General features: G+C 38.1%; 2 protein-coding genes across 3 annotated transcripts; one reads left to right on the top strand and one right to left on the bottom strand.

Annotated features, from left to right (window-relative positions):
* Window positions 1-398: 398 nt before the first annotated feature.
* Window positions 399-14,278, bottom strand: CPSF2 (cleavage and polyadenylation specific factor 2). Its single transcript, XM_069018114.1, has 15 exons — window positions 14,198-14,278; window positions 13,489-13,674; window positions 11,855-12,014; window positions 11,665-11,770; window positions 10,024-10,153; window positions 9,580-9,695; window positions 8,838-9,025; window positions 8,124-8,414; window positions 6,929-7,029; window positions 6,403-6,603; window positions 5,653-5,805; window positions 4,874-5,099; window positions 3,005-3,304; window positions 1,904-2,038; window positions 399-1,764 (listed from the first exon to the last, which is right to left on the bottom strand). The coding sequence occupies exons 2-15, from the start codon at window positions 13,635-13,637 to the stop codon at window positions 1,672-1,674; spliced, it is 2,349 nt and encodes a 782-aa protein (XP_068874215.1). The 5' UTR covers window positions 13,638-13,674; window positions 14,198-14,278; the 3' UTR covers window positions 399-1,671.
* A 53-nt stretch (window positions 14,279-14,331) lies between these two features.
* On the top strand, window positions 14,332-17,228 carry NDUFB1 (NADH:ubiquinone oxidoreductase subunit B1). 2 transcript variants are annotated; one of them, XM_069018115.1, is made up of 3 exons: window positions 14,332-14,422; window positions 15,652-15,796; window positions 16,912-17,228. In XM_069018115.1, exons 2-3 carry the CDS (start codon window positions 15,657-15,659, stop codon window positions 16,946-16,948), a joined length of 177 nt encoding a protein of 58 aa, XP_068874216.1. In that variant the 5' UTR covers window positions 14,332-14,422; window positions 15,652-15,656; the 3' UTR covers window positions 16,949-17,228. The 2 variants fall into 2 exon arrangements, with proteins under 2 accessions (XP_068874216.1, XP_068874217.1); XM_069018116.1 differs by having other exon boundaries at window positions 14,342-14,422; window positions 15,655-15,796.
* The last annotated feature ends 306 nt before the right edge of the window (window positions 17,229-17,534 follow it).

Here is a 17,534-nt window from a genome sequence, read left to right as displayed (position 1 = left end):
ACAAAGTAACTCACTTTATAAAAGTTCACTAGTATCAGCAACAATAGTAATACAATAGTATTCAGTAACAAGTGTTCAGCATCATATAGATTTACATAGCATTGCTACAAAACCAGAGCATTTCTAAGAGGTTCTGGTTGCCAATATAAGGGAAATACACATTTTTCTAGACTGTTAAGAAAAAAACCCCAGAACACTGAGCCATCTAGTTATCCTTAGCTTTTCTTTGTGTAAGAAAATACATTCTCACTCCACATTACATTTTCAAGTTTTTTACATTTCTAGTATATAGTTCTACCAGATGTTTAACACAGTCTTCACTTTTAAGTTACTATTTTAAACAGAATAGTCTGTAGATCAGATAGAAAATTTTTGTTGAGAATGAATGACAAAGTAAATTAGCTTTCCATTGATAGCCCACAGGGCTATTTTTTACCACTTTTTCAAAAGGTTTTATTTAAGCATACACACAAAGAGCATATATTACATTGCTGTTTGATGTAAAAAAGCAAACAACCCTCCACTGCCAAAGCTGGTGTTTCACACATGGACAGGGAAGAAAAGGATTAAACAAACTCAAGAGGCCATTTGTTTTCATAAGTTAATTTCTGAGAAATTAATGAACTCAAAACTGTGCTTATCCTCACCTAAAAAGGAAGGTCAATTCCTAGCATCAGCAGCTACAATAAGTCTCACTGTCAACTAGAACAGAACATGGCACAAAATTATTAAATACATCACATGAATGCAGATTTCAAGAGAAAAGATCTTCTTGAACTTGGGTCATGGGACTCTGAACAAACAGCAGTGCATGGATAAAGGCTTTAGACTTTGAAAAGTATTAAAATCAGAACTTGGAAAAGGTTTTACAATTGGCATAATTTTGCAAGAGCTAGGAGTTACAAATTCTGTAAGTTTGTGCAGAAGTTACTCTGAAGCACAATTACTGCATTTTAAACTGCCTGAAAATATCATCCAATCTTCCTAGAGTAATTGCCCAAGTAAGTTTTTTATCTTGCAGATTAATACTTTCATATAGAATAGGAAATGCTGTTTCAGAACAAATCAGTAAGATGGAACAGATACAGCATTAAGATGCAGCCAGATTAACACTGAGGAAACTTTAGGTAGTCTAGCTTTAAGTGTGCTGTTAATAATGTACTTCAACTAACCTCAAATTAAAAACAGAAGATGAAAATATTTGAGACTGTTTCCCAAATCAAACTTACTAAAAAAAACCCCCAAACAACCAAAACCAAAAACAACCACACAGAAACCAAAATGAAGAAAACCAAAGAAACCAAAGTTCTTTATCTCATCTTATTTTAGAACAGAAAAATGACTTTTACATATTTCGTACTCTTTGGCAGGAAATCTGTGAAACCAAAACATGCCCTCACAAATTGAACCTTTCCTGAGAAGTGTTCATAGATTCATTTAAAATGTGTTATGTGGGAGATGCCAAGTTGTAACAGTTTAAGAGTCAACTACATGGAATGTACCAATAGATTTATGAACAACCATAGCAGTTACTTACATGTTCATGGCAGCTAATTTTTCTTTATGAATTGGATTTCCCTGTATAAATTAGAAAACTACAAAAAGTCAGAACTGGGAGAAACCTCCATTGTCTGTAAAAGTTCAAGTGAAAACACCTTTGCAGCTCTTTCCTTAGACAATAGCGTATTGTTCATATAAAAGGTCTCTTATCCTATAGAAGTCCTGGCAGAGGCAGCCTTCCAATCCAATGCGCCCTGTTTCAGTCTGAAACAAAAGACACGTTTCAATTTATTATCTTTACACTAATGAGGAACTTATTATTAAAATAATATTTTAATTTATTACTAAAATGACATATATTATAATATTATTTGCCAAAGAGATTAAGACACAGAAGACCTACCCTGCGGACAGCCACCAGGTTGTTGCACACAAGCACTCCTCCTACAAATTCAGCTTGTATACCTTCTCGCAAGAGAACCTGCTTGAAGTCAGACAGTCTTGGCTCATTCATAAACACAGACTGATGTCCAAGAACCTTCAAAACAACACACACAATTTTACTACTTCTATTTAACACCTTACATTTTACCAAAGATCTCATTATTGCATAGACAGCAGTGTGGCCTCAACTAAAGGACTCTAAATTAGAAGATTGGCTCTATTTCTCTTCACCTGCAGCAATACATCAGGATTGAAAGGCCTTAGAAGTTACCCATCAGGCGAAGCAAAAGTTTTTTCTTTGCTCACATATTGAAGAAAAATGGAAAGCTGACAATGAAGATCCCTCTTCCAAGCCATGCTATGTCAGGGACCGAGCTGCAGTGAGCTGTACTGCTGATCAGTACAGGGTGCTATGATGGTTGTCATTAATCTGAACAGACTTTAGAGTTGTCTCCATAGTTGTCCAGCTCCCAGAACAGACTACATTTAGGACTGTGAAACAGAGAATCTTAAAAAGCAACTCCAGGATTAAAAGGTACTGGAATCATGCAAGAGAAAGATAAAACAATATTCCCTAAAATGCAAAATATTTTAAGAGTAAGGGTAAATTTGTAGAAAAGAGATAAATGTAATGAACTCTCAAATCACTACTATAGAAGCAGACATATGAATGTCAAAGATCTGTATCTCAAGTATATGAAATATTTTCCATAGCATTAACAAAACATTATAAAATCCAAAAGCGACTAACACCAACTAATTTCTCTGTCTGCAAGTACTAATTACAGATATGATATGCTAATTAAAATCTTATCTTCATAAATATATGATACTGTATGCTAGGCACCGTTAATGGATGCAAAAGATCATCCTCACTGAAAAGCATAAAAGCTGAACAAAGAACAGCACTGGGTTAACAAAGAGAAACCCAAACATGAAAACCCAGTTTCAGTTAGGCTTTCATATGAATAAGATCACAGTATCAACCTCTAAGCACTAGAAAAAGACAAATGAATACAGGTCTTCATAAAAGAAATCCAGATCAGCATCATTTCTGTACCTCATGAGGTGGCAGAGGTTCCAAAGTAGGAATGATCTCACTCTCCTCACACATCTCCTTGTCATCATCACCAAAGAGGCTTTTCATGGCCTTCTGTTGTGCAATCACACTCGAGTCTGAAGAAGGCACGTCCACTTGCATCTCTAAGTCTTCATCTTCCCTCAACTCTCCCTCTTCCAGAATAACTCCAGTATCCACTTTTGAAACCCTCATGTCCAGAACACCATCTATCCAAGCCAACTCGGCATCCTTGGCTTTACAGAACTGAAGAGAGCTGACAAGAGAATCTTTCAACCTGACCTGGGTTGCACAAAAATAAAAGTACTATTAATTTCATGAAAAATACAGAGTTCTTACTTCAAGCATTAAAGATTAGCAAGTTTCTCTTCACTGTCTCTCCAATGGGTTTGGTTCATTCACTCTTGTGGAGAGAAAGGAAGGAACTGGTATCACCGAGGCAAGATACTTCAAAATTTATATGTGTAACACTCGTATCACAACTTAAAAAGCAGCAGAGATCAACACCTCTCTCATCTTGGCTAAAATAAAAAAAGAACCTACAGAAGTGCAAACCTGAGTCAAATTTACAGCAAGAGCAATCATTTCCTTTTAATACCAGGAACCTTTTTTCCAGCCAAGCTGTCCCTCGGTTGGCCTTAGCAAATTCGGAGAAAGTTTCTATAGCTACAATTAGGTTATTGATGAATAGTTCCAAATTTCAACCCTCCAAAAAAATTATCATTCATATTTTATTGTAAGAGAAGATGTTGTAAATATGAGACTTTTAAGTGTCCTTACCCTGATTCCTCTGGTGGACTCTAGGACTTTAATCCTTTAAATAAAGCTCTACTCTTAGAGATTGTTATGCACATTAGAAGGTCCATGATTCCCACAGTGCAATCAAGGCTGCAACTGTGTGAAAGACACAACTACCAACGACCCACCCATCTACAGCACAGCCCACTCTCTTATAGTTTTAAAAAGCAAAAAAACCCCAACAACCAACAAACCAAACGCAGAAAACACGCTGTTTTAAGGCTCTCATAACTAGATGATTTTTAATAATGATTTTTTTTACTTCCTAGAGAGTAACAGTTTTCTCTGGAAAGAAACAGAAGTACCTCTTTCAACAATTCTACTGATGTTCTTCTACTAACTTTAAAAGAACAAAGGAATAAATGACTACTGCAAAAGTGCTTGTGAAAGACTTCCCTCTAAACAACTTCAAAAATTTAATTGGGACCATACACAATTTTCACACAATTCACACAAGTTATTTCTTATTTATAACTTAATATACTGCATTTAATTTTCATGGCTAATACAGAGCAATACATCATCATAACCTCACTTTCCAAGAATCATCACATTAAGTTTTTGGGGGGTATGCATGTCTTATTTGTTTTTATCATTAACTTGCTCCTAACTTTACATGTTCAATCTTAGGTACTATTTAAGTATGAAGAATTTTTATTTTCTAGCTCTTTAAGGCTCCATTTCAGTTTCCAAAGAGAATCCTGAATTGCAGCTAGTATACAATGGTATTCTAAATTTAGGTATTATAAATTACTAAATCCTTCAACAAAGCAAACTGATGTCCCTGTGGACATGAACATTGCCTTCTGCACTACACACTGATCTCACATTCAAGCTTTCAAACACTTATGAATAATAAGCATCAGGAGAATGCTTGTCTAGAAGACAGAAAAACACTACCAATGCCTTGATCACACAAAACTAACTGTACACACAGGTAGTACAGCTAGTACCACCTCTCCCCTCCCAAAGAGCAGAGGGCAAATTACATTCTGCCCATACAGCTCTACTACAGTCTACAGTAGTTACACAACTAACATTCCAGCACCTTACCTGGTAAATATGAGTTTCACTTGTAGCATCTACAGTTTCATGAAGTTTGGGCATGTAAACTTTAATATCTTTTCCACCAAAAGCTCTGCAACATTCTGCAAGGTCCTGACTGGCCTCAGGTGGTCCATGGACAATGACCAGTTGTCTTGGTTTCATTTGGTTAATAATTTTTTTAATTGAGTCCCCATCTGAACGTCCTTCATAGTCAATGTATGTAACTCTGGCTCTAGTTTGAATTGAGAAATCCAAGAATAATATGTTTTAGTTTAAAAGATTAAACCTCTTAGTGCTCCAAAATACTTCATTAAGATATTTTTTAATTATTCTACATCAACAAAAGCTGTCAGTACAAGATATATTATGGATCTGTAAAATACAGCTGTCAAATATTAGCGTGTGTGTATTTAACACTATACATTCACAAAATTCACTTACACAGTTTTCAAAAAAATAAGTTATCCATGAAAGAAGCATATTTGAATGTGTTATCCTTTTAACAAAACATATGTATCTATGCTAACACACTATTGTATTATTTCTTCTACTTCTTCCAGTTGTCTCCACAAGACAGGGAACAAACCACATTTCTTAAGAGTGGGGAACCGTAAGACTGTTGTGTGCTCCCAGAAAGACTAGTAAAATTCAGCTTAGCTTGGGGAAAAAAATAAACAAAAATCAAGACCTTTCCCACTTTCTTAAATCCAAGCTAGCCTTTTACCCGATTTGCACTGTAACCAAGACACCATTCTAGGAGAACTGATGAGAACAAAGTCACTCACTTAATTTCCATAGATTCTGTTGCAGAAATACATTTGGTAGGAACGTCTGATAAATCCTGGTCCATAGGCTCCTCTCCATTTGTCAAACCAGACTCTAATTTGCTTTTTTCTTCTTCTGTTGCTTGAAGTTCTGGAACTAGAAAATCCTCAGGTCTAAAGAATGAAAGGCATTTTGCTTTTTAGAGTAAAACCGAAGCACTACCTAATATAAAAACAAACAGTGCTGACTATTACTACTAAGATCTTTTTGTAACAACAACGTTACTACATCTGCCTTCAGTATTTCCATACTTGAACAGAGCTGATTTGGAAAATATGACCTTCCTATCTTAAAAAAGAACTTGAATAACTTATGAAATACTAGCAAATCAAGGATTTCTAGCAAGTATTCCTTATGCAAAGGAATATCACTAGATTTTGCTAGGATGAACAGCGTTTTTTCACCTCACAAATTTAACATTAAGTGTAATTTAAAGCACAAAAAAGTCAGGTTAAAAGAATTTTAAATCTTCTATCTCATACGATTTAAAAAAAAAAAAAGCCTGGAGTAAAAATGCATCCTAAGAGGTGTGAACACAACAGTCGGGATCAGCACTCTGCAGCTTCAATTCTATCATAAGCTTCCTGTAAGACTTAGCAGTTTGAAGAGCATATAACAATGCTGCAAAAGAGACAAAATGTTGATTTTAATTCCTTCTAGTTTTTGGTTATTTCAGAGATACTACATTAGTATACATTACCACCACATACTTGATAATTTCACCATATTCATCCCATTTAATTCTTTCTTCAGGAGCTGGAAACATTGGGTAAGATTTTTTTGCCTGTTTGAAGAAACTTCCTTTCCGGCTACCTTCACCTTTCATCATCAAATCATGTTTGGTCTTATGTAAAGTTGGCTGATCAATATCCTCTTCAGCATCACTCTCATCACTGGAATCGATATCTGCCCTGAAATGACATTCCAAAAAAACCTAGCACTTCTTTTTTTTTTTTCAAGTTTCATATTACATAAACACACTGACCTGAAAATAACAGCTGACATAACACTAACCAAGGCCAAGGGCAGTTTATGTGTCTGAAAAAGAGCTTACAGACAAAAGGCAGATGAAACTGGGTCTATCAGAACAACAGATTAAAAACAACCACTCCTGATTCCTTAGTGCCCTCAGAGAAGTCTACTGAAACTATAATTTTCATTTATCCCTGTAAAGAGTTGAAGGAGCAGAATAATCTCAACTCTGATCATAACAGCAGAATGAGCAAACACACTTACTCTTTAGACTGCTCTAACTTCTTAGCTGCTTCTTTCTTTAGTTTCTCCTTTTCTAGGTATTCTTCAAGTTCTTTTCCTTCCAACTTGACACGTTTTCTCAACTGCAGATAGAATTAAAATTAATTTTATTGTGAGTAGCTGACACAACTTTAATACTTCTCTGACATGCTGCTGACAAGTATGTTTGTACTTTGGTATCAAGGGCAAGTATAAATTGTATGTCACATACAAGACAAGACTATGACAAACATGCGGCACCTTGGCACGGCAACATCACGATAGTGTTAATTAGTATAGTCTACTTTAAAAGGAAAGCATTTCTAAAAATATTAAAATCAACTAAACTTCCCAGAAATTTCTGAAAATGTCTTCAGGAAATATCTCTTCAGTAAGTGAAGGCAAATACTCTTAGATGAGCAGTGGTTTTTAGTTTTTCTATCATTAACATCAACCCAAAAGAAGCTGGAAAAGTCATCCTAGCTGGCAAAACAATGGTAGATTTTGTTTCTTGTTTTCTGAGTACAGGTCACTCTGAATAAACTGAATTCTAGTGATAATCTAATACTGTAATTCTATGCTTTCAATCCAATCTAAAACTAAAATAAAGCTGCGTCATCAGTATTGAAATAATCACTGCAATCACAGGGACTTCCATAAATTAACAGTGTGTACCAGAAAGAAGTGTACAGGTGTAGAGATTATTGAAAACAATTTGAAAGCATGAATAGCAATTCATTGTCTCCTAATTTCCAGAATTTACTTATCTTTCTAATCCTGGTGGCATATATTATACTAATTTGACTTGCTTCTCCCCTCACCCAAACCTGCAGTATTTTCCAGCAAGACTAACCCATCATATGTGGTGATCTGTACATCAACTGCAAGCGGACTTTTTTCGATTATAATAAAAACACAATGGTAAGGGTTGTATAAATATTTAAAAGGAACTTCATGCTCAGGTCTATGGAGTATTAATTTTGCCACACTATGAAAAAGCATCTTGCAGTTCTCACTAAGAGACCTATTTTTATGTAAATTTGTCCACAATTTAATAAATATGCCATACACTGATTCAGGTTTCTCTCCACCACTAGAAGAATTTTCAGAAGATCAAAAGGGAAACTATGTTCAGTTTTACCCATATGACCCCAGATGGCCCACAACAAAAACTTAGAGCTATAGAGACAACTCTTACCTCAATATCTATAACTTTTTCAGAAGGATTATCAATCAGGAATCGTGCTAATGTTCCAGGTGTAGTGCGATAAGTTAAAATTATAGAGTTTTTGGAATCCTGGCACCATTGAATGAAAAGATCTCTAGAAAACCCACACTCCAAGTCAGGCTGACTGGCAAGAACAACTTTTGGACTAGGCACTCGAGCCAGATCAGACAGACTGTGACATAAGGAGAGATGGCGGAACTGAAAAGGGTTATTTCTTTTGTCTTCAAAGCACCTCATCAACTTGTCACTCATCCATTCAACCTAAAACAGGTATTAGAGAAAGTTATCTATATGAATACAAGTTCTTCAACAGTACAAGCCTGATATGAAGTATAAGATGCAATATGCCCGTGATTACTTCAATATTTCTCAGCAGGTGTAGAAATAACATTGAGCATAACCAACACCAAAACAAGTACTTTAAGTTCTCATTTTTTAACATAAACTATAAAACATAAACTATGCTAACAAGTCTTATCATAAAAACAGAAATCAGTGTCAAGAAATATTCCCACTGTCAGAACTGGACCCTGTGTTACTTGATCAAAAGAGCTGAGACACAAACATGCACTGCAGAATAAGGACACTCCCCCAGCACTTTGCCATTTTTTACCATTAAAACGAAAAACTTTTGCATAAATGTTTCATTACACTTCATAATTGGATTTTAAAATCAAAACAAACCTGAGATTTAGAGAACTCCACTACATTGTAGCTGACGTTATTCAAAAGAGCAAGAGAGTAGACTCCTAATCCTGCATCTTTTGTTCTCCAGATCTGATCAAGAAGCTGAGCAAGTTCCAGAACTCTGCCCGCTGTATCCACTGCTATTAATACATTTCCATCACCTCGTAATGTCTCCAAAACATTAGCTAAGAAGAATTAAGAACAAAACAAAACCTACTTATACTTTGAACCAAAGTTAGGTTTGTGGTGTGGCTTGGGGCTTTTGTTTGTTATATGACACTAGCAATCATATTCAAAAGCATACTGAATACCGAAACAAATGAAACTTCAAAGGAGATCCAAATCCACACTTCCACCAAAATTAAAGGGAGCTGGAGTTTCCTCAGTAGCTCTGAAGATCTCTCTGCCTTGGTACTTATTTCTTTTGTCTTTTCTTAATTAAAAAAAAAAAAAGTAAAAAGGAGTTTTAAAAAAGAAAGTGCTGCGGAAAGTAATTTAAAACTCCCTGAAGAGATTTACGGATACTGGGTAAAATATCCTGTTTTCAAATACAGTTCACTGTTGTTAGGAAAACATTTAACTCACAGGATCAGGATCATCAGAAAAGAGTAATTCAAAACTTGTTACATTTTAATAAGGGTTCTTAAGTTTAAATGCTGATGAATTTCTCATAGAAAAATCATTTATAGTGGCTAATAAACCACATTACTGATATTTTTGAAGCCCAAACAATACATACTCAGCAGCTGTTCATCCCTTTGCTTCCTCCTGGGTTGTACATAAGTAGCATTAAATGAATCTGTAATAAGCAATGAAGGCCTGCTCAACATTTCCAAGGAACATCCATTGAGATGGCTGTGGAAAAAAGGCGAAATCTCAGTTTTTTGCATTTCTATTTTAAAAGAAAAAATAAGGCAGCTAGCTTCCAGATATTTGCATGTACAGAAATCAAATTACTCAGCTACTGAAAGCTTCCTGCTTCAAATTTACAAATAAATAAAAATGAATGGAATAAAGAAACCCAGAGCTAATGCTTGCTTCAAACTGATTAATCTAGATGCAAATGAAATTAGTGGTCTTATTAGAACTGGAAATGCACTTCTGCTTCCACACCTCTTTATCACCCACTAAATGATACACACCTAACACAGCTAAGAGCTATACATTGCTATGTTGAACTTACATCTCCCTCTTGTGGTTGAAATCAACGGCATAAACAATTTCTTCCTCCCCATCCTTGACAATCTTCCAAATTGTGCCTCCTATCATGTGACCAGCTGGCAATGGTGTGATTGACAAACCATGTCCTTTGCCTACAAAGGTTTTCAGTATTTTAGGTAGATTACACATATTATAATCCATTACTCTGAACAAGAGATAGTAACTTTAAACAACTGAATGCCTAAATTACTACTGAGAAAAAAAAGTCAAATGAAGTATGGAAAAGCAGTAATATCTGTCCTTCCCATCTAACCAGTAACATCAAAACAATTTGCAATTCACTTTTATATTTCCTCCAGAATAAAGAAACTAAAGCAAAGATCACTTCTTCCCTCCATCTCACACTGATACTCAGAGGCACTGTAATGTAACACAACAACACCGTAATGTAAACAATAAATTATATAAAAAACATATCACAAGAAAGCAAGCGCACTGATGAAAGCCAGGACCCTCTCTGGGCCAACTCTAAATGTTTATTGTATCATTCACTTTTGAGGTACTTAGAAAAACATATAAATTACACAACCTAGAAGATTTACAGAATGACAAACACACAAGCAAACCATAGCAGGAAAGGTGCTCATGTGCTGCAGTCAGGGATAACAGAACTTTTCAGCACCTGATGCACTTTTAAAATGCACTGTTGCTCCCTGTCACTGATACCAGCCTGTATCTTTGTCAGATTAAAATGAGACCACCCACGACAATTACTCACTGACTCTGCTGCATGAAGTGCACAGTAATAATTAATAATCAAACATACATTATCTTCTTAAATGCCTCCATCAAGTCTTTTCAAATCACCTCCATTAAATATAAAAGAAGTAGGTTGTTTTAAAAAAGTTGTACACTAAAATGACCCTTTAGATGTAAAAATTGCCAGCACAAACATAGCCTTGCTACAGCTATCTTGAAAAGGGGCCTACAGTCTTTCAAGGATAACATCCTCTTTCTATTTTACAAATAAGAAGGTAAGTATTTTGGCAGCACTATTCATAAACCTGTGAAATACTTCAGAGACAAACTGCTGGTGGTCAGCTTGTATGTGTCTCTGTTCAAGAAGAGAGTTTTTATTTCATTCTGATCTTTACATTTAACGTGAGTGGAAAGCTGCTGATTGTCTGGTTGCCACAGGTCCCAGCAATAAGCTATACTGAGTATGATCTGAGTTAGTGAAGATCTCCCCATTAAATCCCCATTACATGCTGTAACTTCATCTCTGCAACCTGCTCTAGAAAGTTTTCCCTTGTGTTACTGCTTATGAACAGTTCTGAGGTATCTACCACTAGACATAAGTAAATGCTTTTAACAGACATGAGTAAATTTCAAGAAAAGCTACAAAAACACATAAGAGAAACAAACATCTAAACATTCTTTGGCATTACCTCCTCCGCATTAAGTGAATATTCTATCCATTTCTAGATACAATTGCTGAGGCAAACAATTCAGCTGATACAGGCTGATATGGGGCTAATGAATTCAGCACTGCAAAACACACAGTATTTCGAACATACTCCCTTTAAAAAAGTTACTTTAACTCTTAACTACTCTATTGCCTTTCACTAGAAGTAATTTCTTGAGGCTTTGGTGACAACTTTACCTTTCAAGTTCACAATCTGAGAAAACTTCAGCTGTTGTATCTTATCAAAGGCCGCATCTACATCATCCAATGTAAAGAGTGTAAAATCTTCAGTATTATGACGGGACTAAAACAAACAAAAAGGTACAGAGCATTCAAACACTCCACCATAACAAAGATGTTGTGTATGAAAATATCAACTTAAACATACCTGGTAGAGATCATACATAAACATCTGTCCCATTTTATATACAGGAATAGTTGCATAAATGGCACAATTCAATCCCATTTTTCCAACTGCATAAGGAAGTGCACCAAGGTGTAGAGGATCCGGGTGGGAAAGAAGAACAGCATCAACCTGGTGTACATGCCTATAAAAAGAGGGCAAACAAAAGCCATTGAAAGGAGTTCTATGTGGTTTTGTATATCTCCTGTTAGGGCTATTTTGAGAATACATACACAGTCTGAATGCCAAACAGTGAAACTTCAACCTTTCAAGGTTTGGAACAGTTTTAAAAATCATAATTAAAAGTTACAAGTGTTTCCTAATATTCAAGTACTTAAAAACACAAGTGATTTCAGAAAGTATAATTTTAAGATCTGGAAGACGTAAGTTTCACATCAAACTCCTAATGAAGAAGACCTTAGCAAGTATGTGGACACCAGAAAGTCACTGAGGGACCAAAAATCCTACCAGTACAGATGTGCTACAAATGGTTTATACAACTAAAAACAGACTACAACTTTTTCTTCTCATGAGAAAGAGCCAAGTAACAGGACCAAATACACAATAATCCTCAGACTGATAAACATCAAATCAAAATATATTTCTTTAAACATAGAAAAGATCAAACATATTGTTTAAGAAAAGTAGCATATCCATTTGGGGGATTTTATTACTTTTGAAAACAATTTTTTTTCTTGCAGAGTGTTGCATAAAATTAGAACTCAGACTAAAACCTTCCTATGTATCGTAATTGAAAAACTTGAGGGCATAAACCAATGTATTTCACCAACGAAAATACAAGTTGGTCTGACAGCTTTTTGTTCCCTTGCACAGGAAGTGGGGCATGCACATTCTTCTCAATGGCTGTTACGAAAAAGGGAATTTTATCTAATTGCTTCTCAGATAAGACACTTGAAAAATTTTATAAATTATCCTTACTACCTAACAATCCTCAGTTAAAAAATTCCAAACACTGCAAGTGTGTCAGTGCTATAAAACTAGTATCAAAAAGCTTAGTTTCTTTCCCGAATTTCTATGTTTTGGTTCTAACTTGGCAGCCACCAGCACAGCTCCTTGCTGTACACCTGCAGAAGTCCAATATTAAAGTCTAGATAGATTTTGGTTTATAGGGTTTTTTCACTTTGCAGGGCTGGTGAACTGACAGAAGGCATTTTCCTGACAGTCCATTCAACTTCAAACAGGAGGCAAGAGTTGAACCGCTTTGCATTCAGCCTACATACACTAAGGCTTCCTCTCCCATTTAAAACTTAGTTAACTGTTCTAAATTAGTTGAGAGCCAAAGTCAGTCTCCCACAAACTGTGTCACATTTACGACAGTAAAAACCAAACAAACTATCCAAGTCAAAACAAACACGGAACAGTTTGAGAATTACAGTTAAGAGACACAACTCACTGGACTGACAAGAAAAAACCCCAAGTTTTTGCGGGAAATGTTTCAGCAGTGTGATTCCCTTCAGCTAAAACACACACAAAACAAAACAAAAGAACAATTTTGGATTTAGCAACACCATACATTATACCACTGCATGGAATTTCTACAACTTTCAAGGCAGGCCAAGACCTATTTTAAAAAAAGGTGTACGAACTGAACTACTTACTTCCTCAGAGAATCAATAATATCCATAGAAAAGTTTTCATCCCAGCCACAGTCCAAAAGAAAACGAAACTCATCTACTTGCAACAGATAGCAAAGGGCAGATTCCTCCTGCACCCCCGAGAGCGTAGTCAACTTGATAATCGATGTCATTTTCCTCTCCAAGTGCTTACTCTCCAAAAGAACTAATCTGTATGGGGGACAAAATGTTTCATTGACTAACACAAAGAAAAAGTCCATTTACTTAGATCAAGCTTTACGTATTCCTGAAAATACGCAGGCTAACAGTATTACTACTGCTCAATAGAGCTGCTGGATAGCAAGTAAGTCCCAGATGTTAACATTCGACAGTTGCAGGTCTTCTGTTATTAGGAAGTGGTGGGGTTGTTTTTTACAATATACATTAAGAATAATTAAAAAGAGGATCCCTAGGAGCAGCACAGTTAACAGCAGCTTCACAGAGCTGGATGGGGACACCCAGAGATGGCACATCCAGGGCCGCGACCCTCAAGCCCAGGGCCTGCCCGACCAGGGGCACAGCGCGGGGCGGGACGGGGCCTCCGCGCGGGGGCTCCGGGGCTCCAGCGCCCCACCGGGCCCCGGCGAGCCTCGCCGGGCGGGGACGGCGTCACGGGGGGCGAGCCCTGCACCCACTCCAGTCCGAGACGAGGAGAACAACGGGGAAGAGAAGGATGGTGTGAAAGAGCCGATACCTGCTGCCCTCAACCACCCCCGGCCCGTGCCGCGCTCGCCGCCATTTTGCGGGAGGTGGGGGAGGAGGAACAGCAGGCGGAAGGGTAGCGGGAGGCACCACCGCGAGCCCGCCGGGGGGAGGGCCTTCCTCCCCCGCCCTTGTGCAGCTCGTGGTCTCTCCCGGCCCGCCCGTTCTGGTGCCCTTGGCGCGGCCGCTGCGGGTCCCGGCGGCGGCGCGAGCAGCGGTAATGGCGGGGTCGCGTGTGGGGTGGGAGCGGCGTGGAGGGCGGAACTGCTGTCAGACCTCCCTGGGAGCGGCTTGCCCTCTCCCCTACCCCTCCGACCGGGACGCGGCGGCGGGCGGAAGCGCCCCTCAGCCGTGGGGCTTTATGGCGCTGTTGCCCCTGGAAGGGCGGTCGGGGTCCCGGGCAGGCCGGAGGCGGCTGAGCCGGGCGGTGGCGGGGCCGTGTCGCGGGTCAGCGCCCGGGCCCGGGCAGCTCCTCCTGCCGCTCCCGCAGGCGGGGGGTGCGTGGCCGCCCCACAGCGGCAGCGGCGGCGGTGTCCGCCCTCGGGGCTCCGAGCCCGCGGCAGTGTGTGACAGACGTCTTTGGTGTCGCGTGTAATTCCCTAATCTAGAAGGCTTTGGTTGGGTTGGAAAGGTTTGCTGGGCCTCTTTAGTCTGGAGAAGAGAAGGCTGACAGGGGATCTCATTAATGCATGTAAATATCTCAAAGGCGGGTGCCAAGAGGATGGTGCCAGAGACTTTTCAGTGGTGCCCAGCGACAGGGCAAGGCGCAATGGCCATAAACTAAAACACAAGAAGTTCCGCCTCAAGACGAGGAAAAATTTCTATAAATTAAGGGTGGCTGGGACAGGCTGCCCAGGGAGGTCATGGAGTCTCCTCTGGAGACATTCAAAACCCACCTGGACGCATTCCTGTGTCACCTGCTCCAGGTGACCCTGCCTTGGCAGAGAGGTTGGACTGGATGACTTCCAGAAGTCCATTCCAACCCTAAAGATTCTGTCATTCGTGATTTTAGAAATGTTCTTCCTTATTTTAGAAACGTCCTTTCTTATCTCTCAGCTTCCCACTAAACATACAACTTGTCTCTGACACTTGAGGCAGGTAATAAACTGTCCATCTACAGGAGTTCAGGTTATAGAAGTGTTTTTAATGTTTTACAGAACAGCAAACTTCTGTAGAGTTGCTTTAATGGGTAAGTCAAAGAGATGTTCTATTTCCCTCCTGTTTTAGGATGAAAGACTTTTTCCCAGGGCCAAGAGCTAGTTAGGATTATTTCTAAGAAACCCAGGTATGGGTTTGAGAACATTATGTGTCTCCTAGGAAGTGTTAGATAGCCCTCGTGTATTATGTCGTAGAATCCTAGTAAGTGAGAGTAAAGGTGCTAAGCATGCAACAGTTTCCAAGTGCAGATTTATTAGTAACACTCACCTGTTACGCTTTTCTTTCTAGCAGTCATGGTGAATTTCGCCCAAGCTGTGCGTGACCACTGGGTTCACATCCTTGTTCCCTTAGGATTTGTGATTGGATGCTATTTGGACAGATGGAATGATGAAAAATTGTCTGCCTTCAGAAACAAGAGCTTATTATATAAAAGGTCTGCTTTATGATGCCTCTTATATACACGTATAGTTATTTTTCAAAGCACTTCTTGGTTCTTTTCTACAAAAAAGTTACAAGTATAACCAAAAAAAGGGAAGAAAGCCCTAAAAATATCAAGCATTCATGAAATGTTTGAGGTCAGTAATAACCTCTGAAAATGGAGTCTTTAGGAGCTATCTTCATGAAAGAAAGGATCATTAGCTGCTGTCAAGTTCTTGGTCATGAAATGTGGAAAGCATTATTTTGACTAAAACTTCAGCAGGAAACACAGTGCTTGAGTTTTAATTTTCTCTCTTAAATTGAAAATGATCACAGCACTTTTCAACAAAATCTTTTTTATAAATGTATGTTACTTAGAAATAATAACTGAGTTCTTGAAAATTAACATACATACTGGCAGCTCTTCACTGAATTATGTGATTATATGCACTGATCAGTTTGGGTTTTCTGGCTGTGACTTCTCAGGGAGAATTTACATCAGAGGACTTCAGGCATTGACTCATCTGTGTCAGTCCTAATTCTGTATTAGATCATCAGGTTAATAAAAGAAGAGGGGGAAAATCATGTTGCACAGACTGATTATAGGACTGTTACTATCAGTTTGCCGGTGGATTTTTTTTTTCTACTCTAGCCTCATCTAAATAATTTTGAGTAAGAAAGAAAGCTTTTGACATAATCCACCTCACTGGTACATTAGCACTTTTCTTAATGTATTTGTTAGTGATGTTAGGCTGCTATGTCAGCATCTTGCAAAAATCCTTTCTGCTTTCACCTCTCTCTTTCCACTGAAGTACTGAATTATGTTTAAAAGAACTAGAATTTTTCATTTTGGATCCAATTAAAAGTCTATTAACTCCTTAGAAGTCAGCTGTTCTGTCTTCCATTTAAATGAATGGAAATTAAGAGGACTCAATCCACTGAAGCTTTTGAAAGAAAAGAGCAAAATACTGAAAGATTTTTAAGTGACAGCAATTGCACAGAAAGTTAAATTTTTACATAAATCTCAAAATTAAGATATTGTTGAATAAATGCATTTATTAGTAATTATTCTAAAGAGAAAGATACTAATTTTAGTATCTTCTCTCTTGTTTTGTTTTTTTTTCTACACAGGGAGTTGAAGCCTGGTGAAGAAGTGACGTGGAAATAAAAGCTGATGATGAAATGGAAGACATTTTTGTTTGATTCATCATCTTATCTCACATATTGAAAGAACAGGAATATGGTTTTTACCCTGAGAGGATATTACAGTTAAGGACATCTGCAATTCATCAGTGCTAGTTTAATTCCCAGTGTTACTTTTTGAAGTTGATTTAATTACATGGCTGATATGTGTTTGGGAATTCCATTAGACCTTAAGTGTTGAAAAAATTTTGTCCCCTACTCTGGAAAGGAGAGGAAGAATTATAGAATAAACTATGCAAAAATCATTTGTGTTGTTATTGATGTGTATGGTGTGGAATCCATGTGTTTATAGCTAATTCATTAACTCGCCTTCAGAGGAATACTTCCATAGACTCAGAATGTGATTGACAGTTGTTTGGGGTTTTTTATTGAAACTGGGTAAGTTTCTTTTTGTATTTCCTCTGTAGGCTTGGTACTGTGGCTTTGTGAGCAGGACAGGAAGGCGTAAGGGAGAGGCGGCTGGTGGGCGGAAGGCAGGAGCGGGCCTGCCGGGCGCTGCTCAGCCCGGTGCCGGGAGAGCCGGGCCTGGGGCCGGTGCGGAGCAGGCGGCG

Source organism: Aphelocoma coerulescens, chromosome 5 (genome assembly GCF_041296385.1).
Source record: "Aphelocoma coerulescens isolate FSJ_1873_10779 chromosome 5, UR_Acoe_1.0, whole genome shotgun sequence".
In the NCBI taxonomy this organism is placed as follows: domain Eukaryota; kingdom Metazoa; phylum Chordata; class Aves; order Passeriformes; family Corvidae; genus Aphelocoma; species Aphelocoma coerulescens.
The sequence above is the reverse complement of the archived record's forward strand: the minus strand, read 5'-3'. Positions and strand labels throughout refer to the sequence as shown.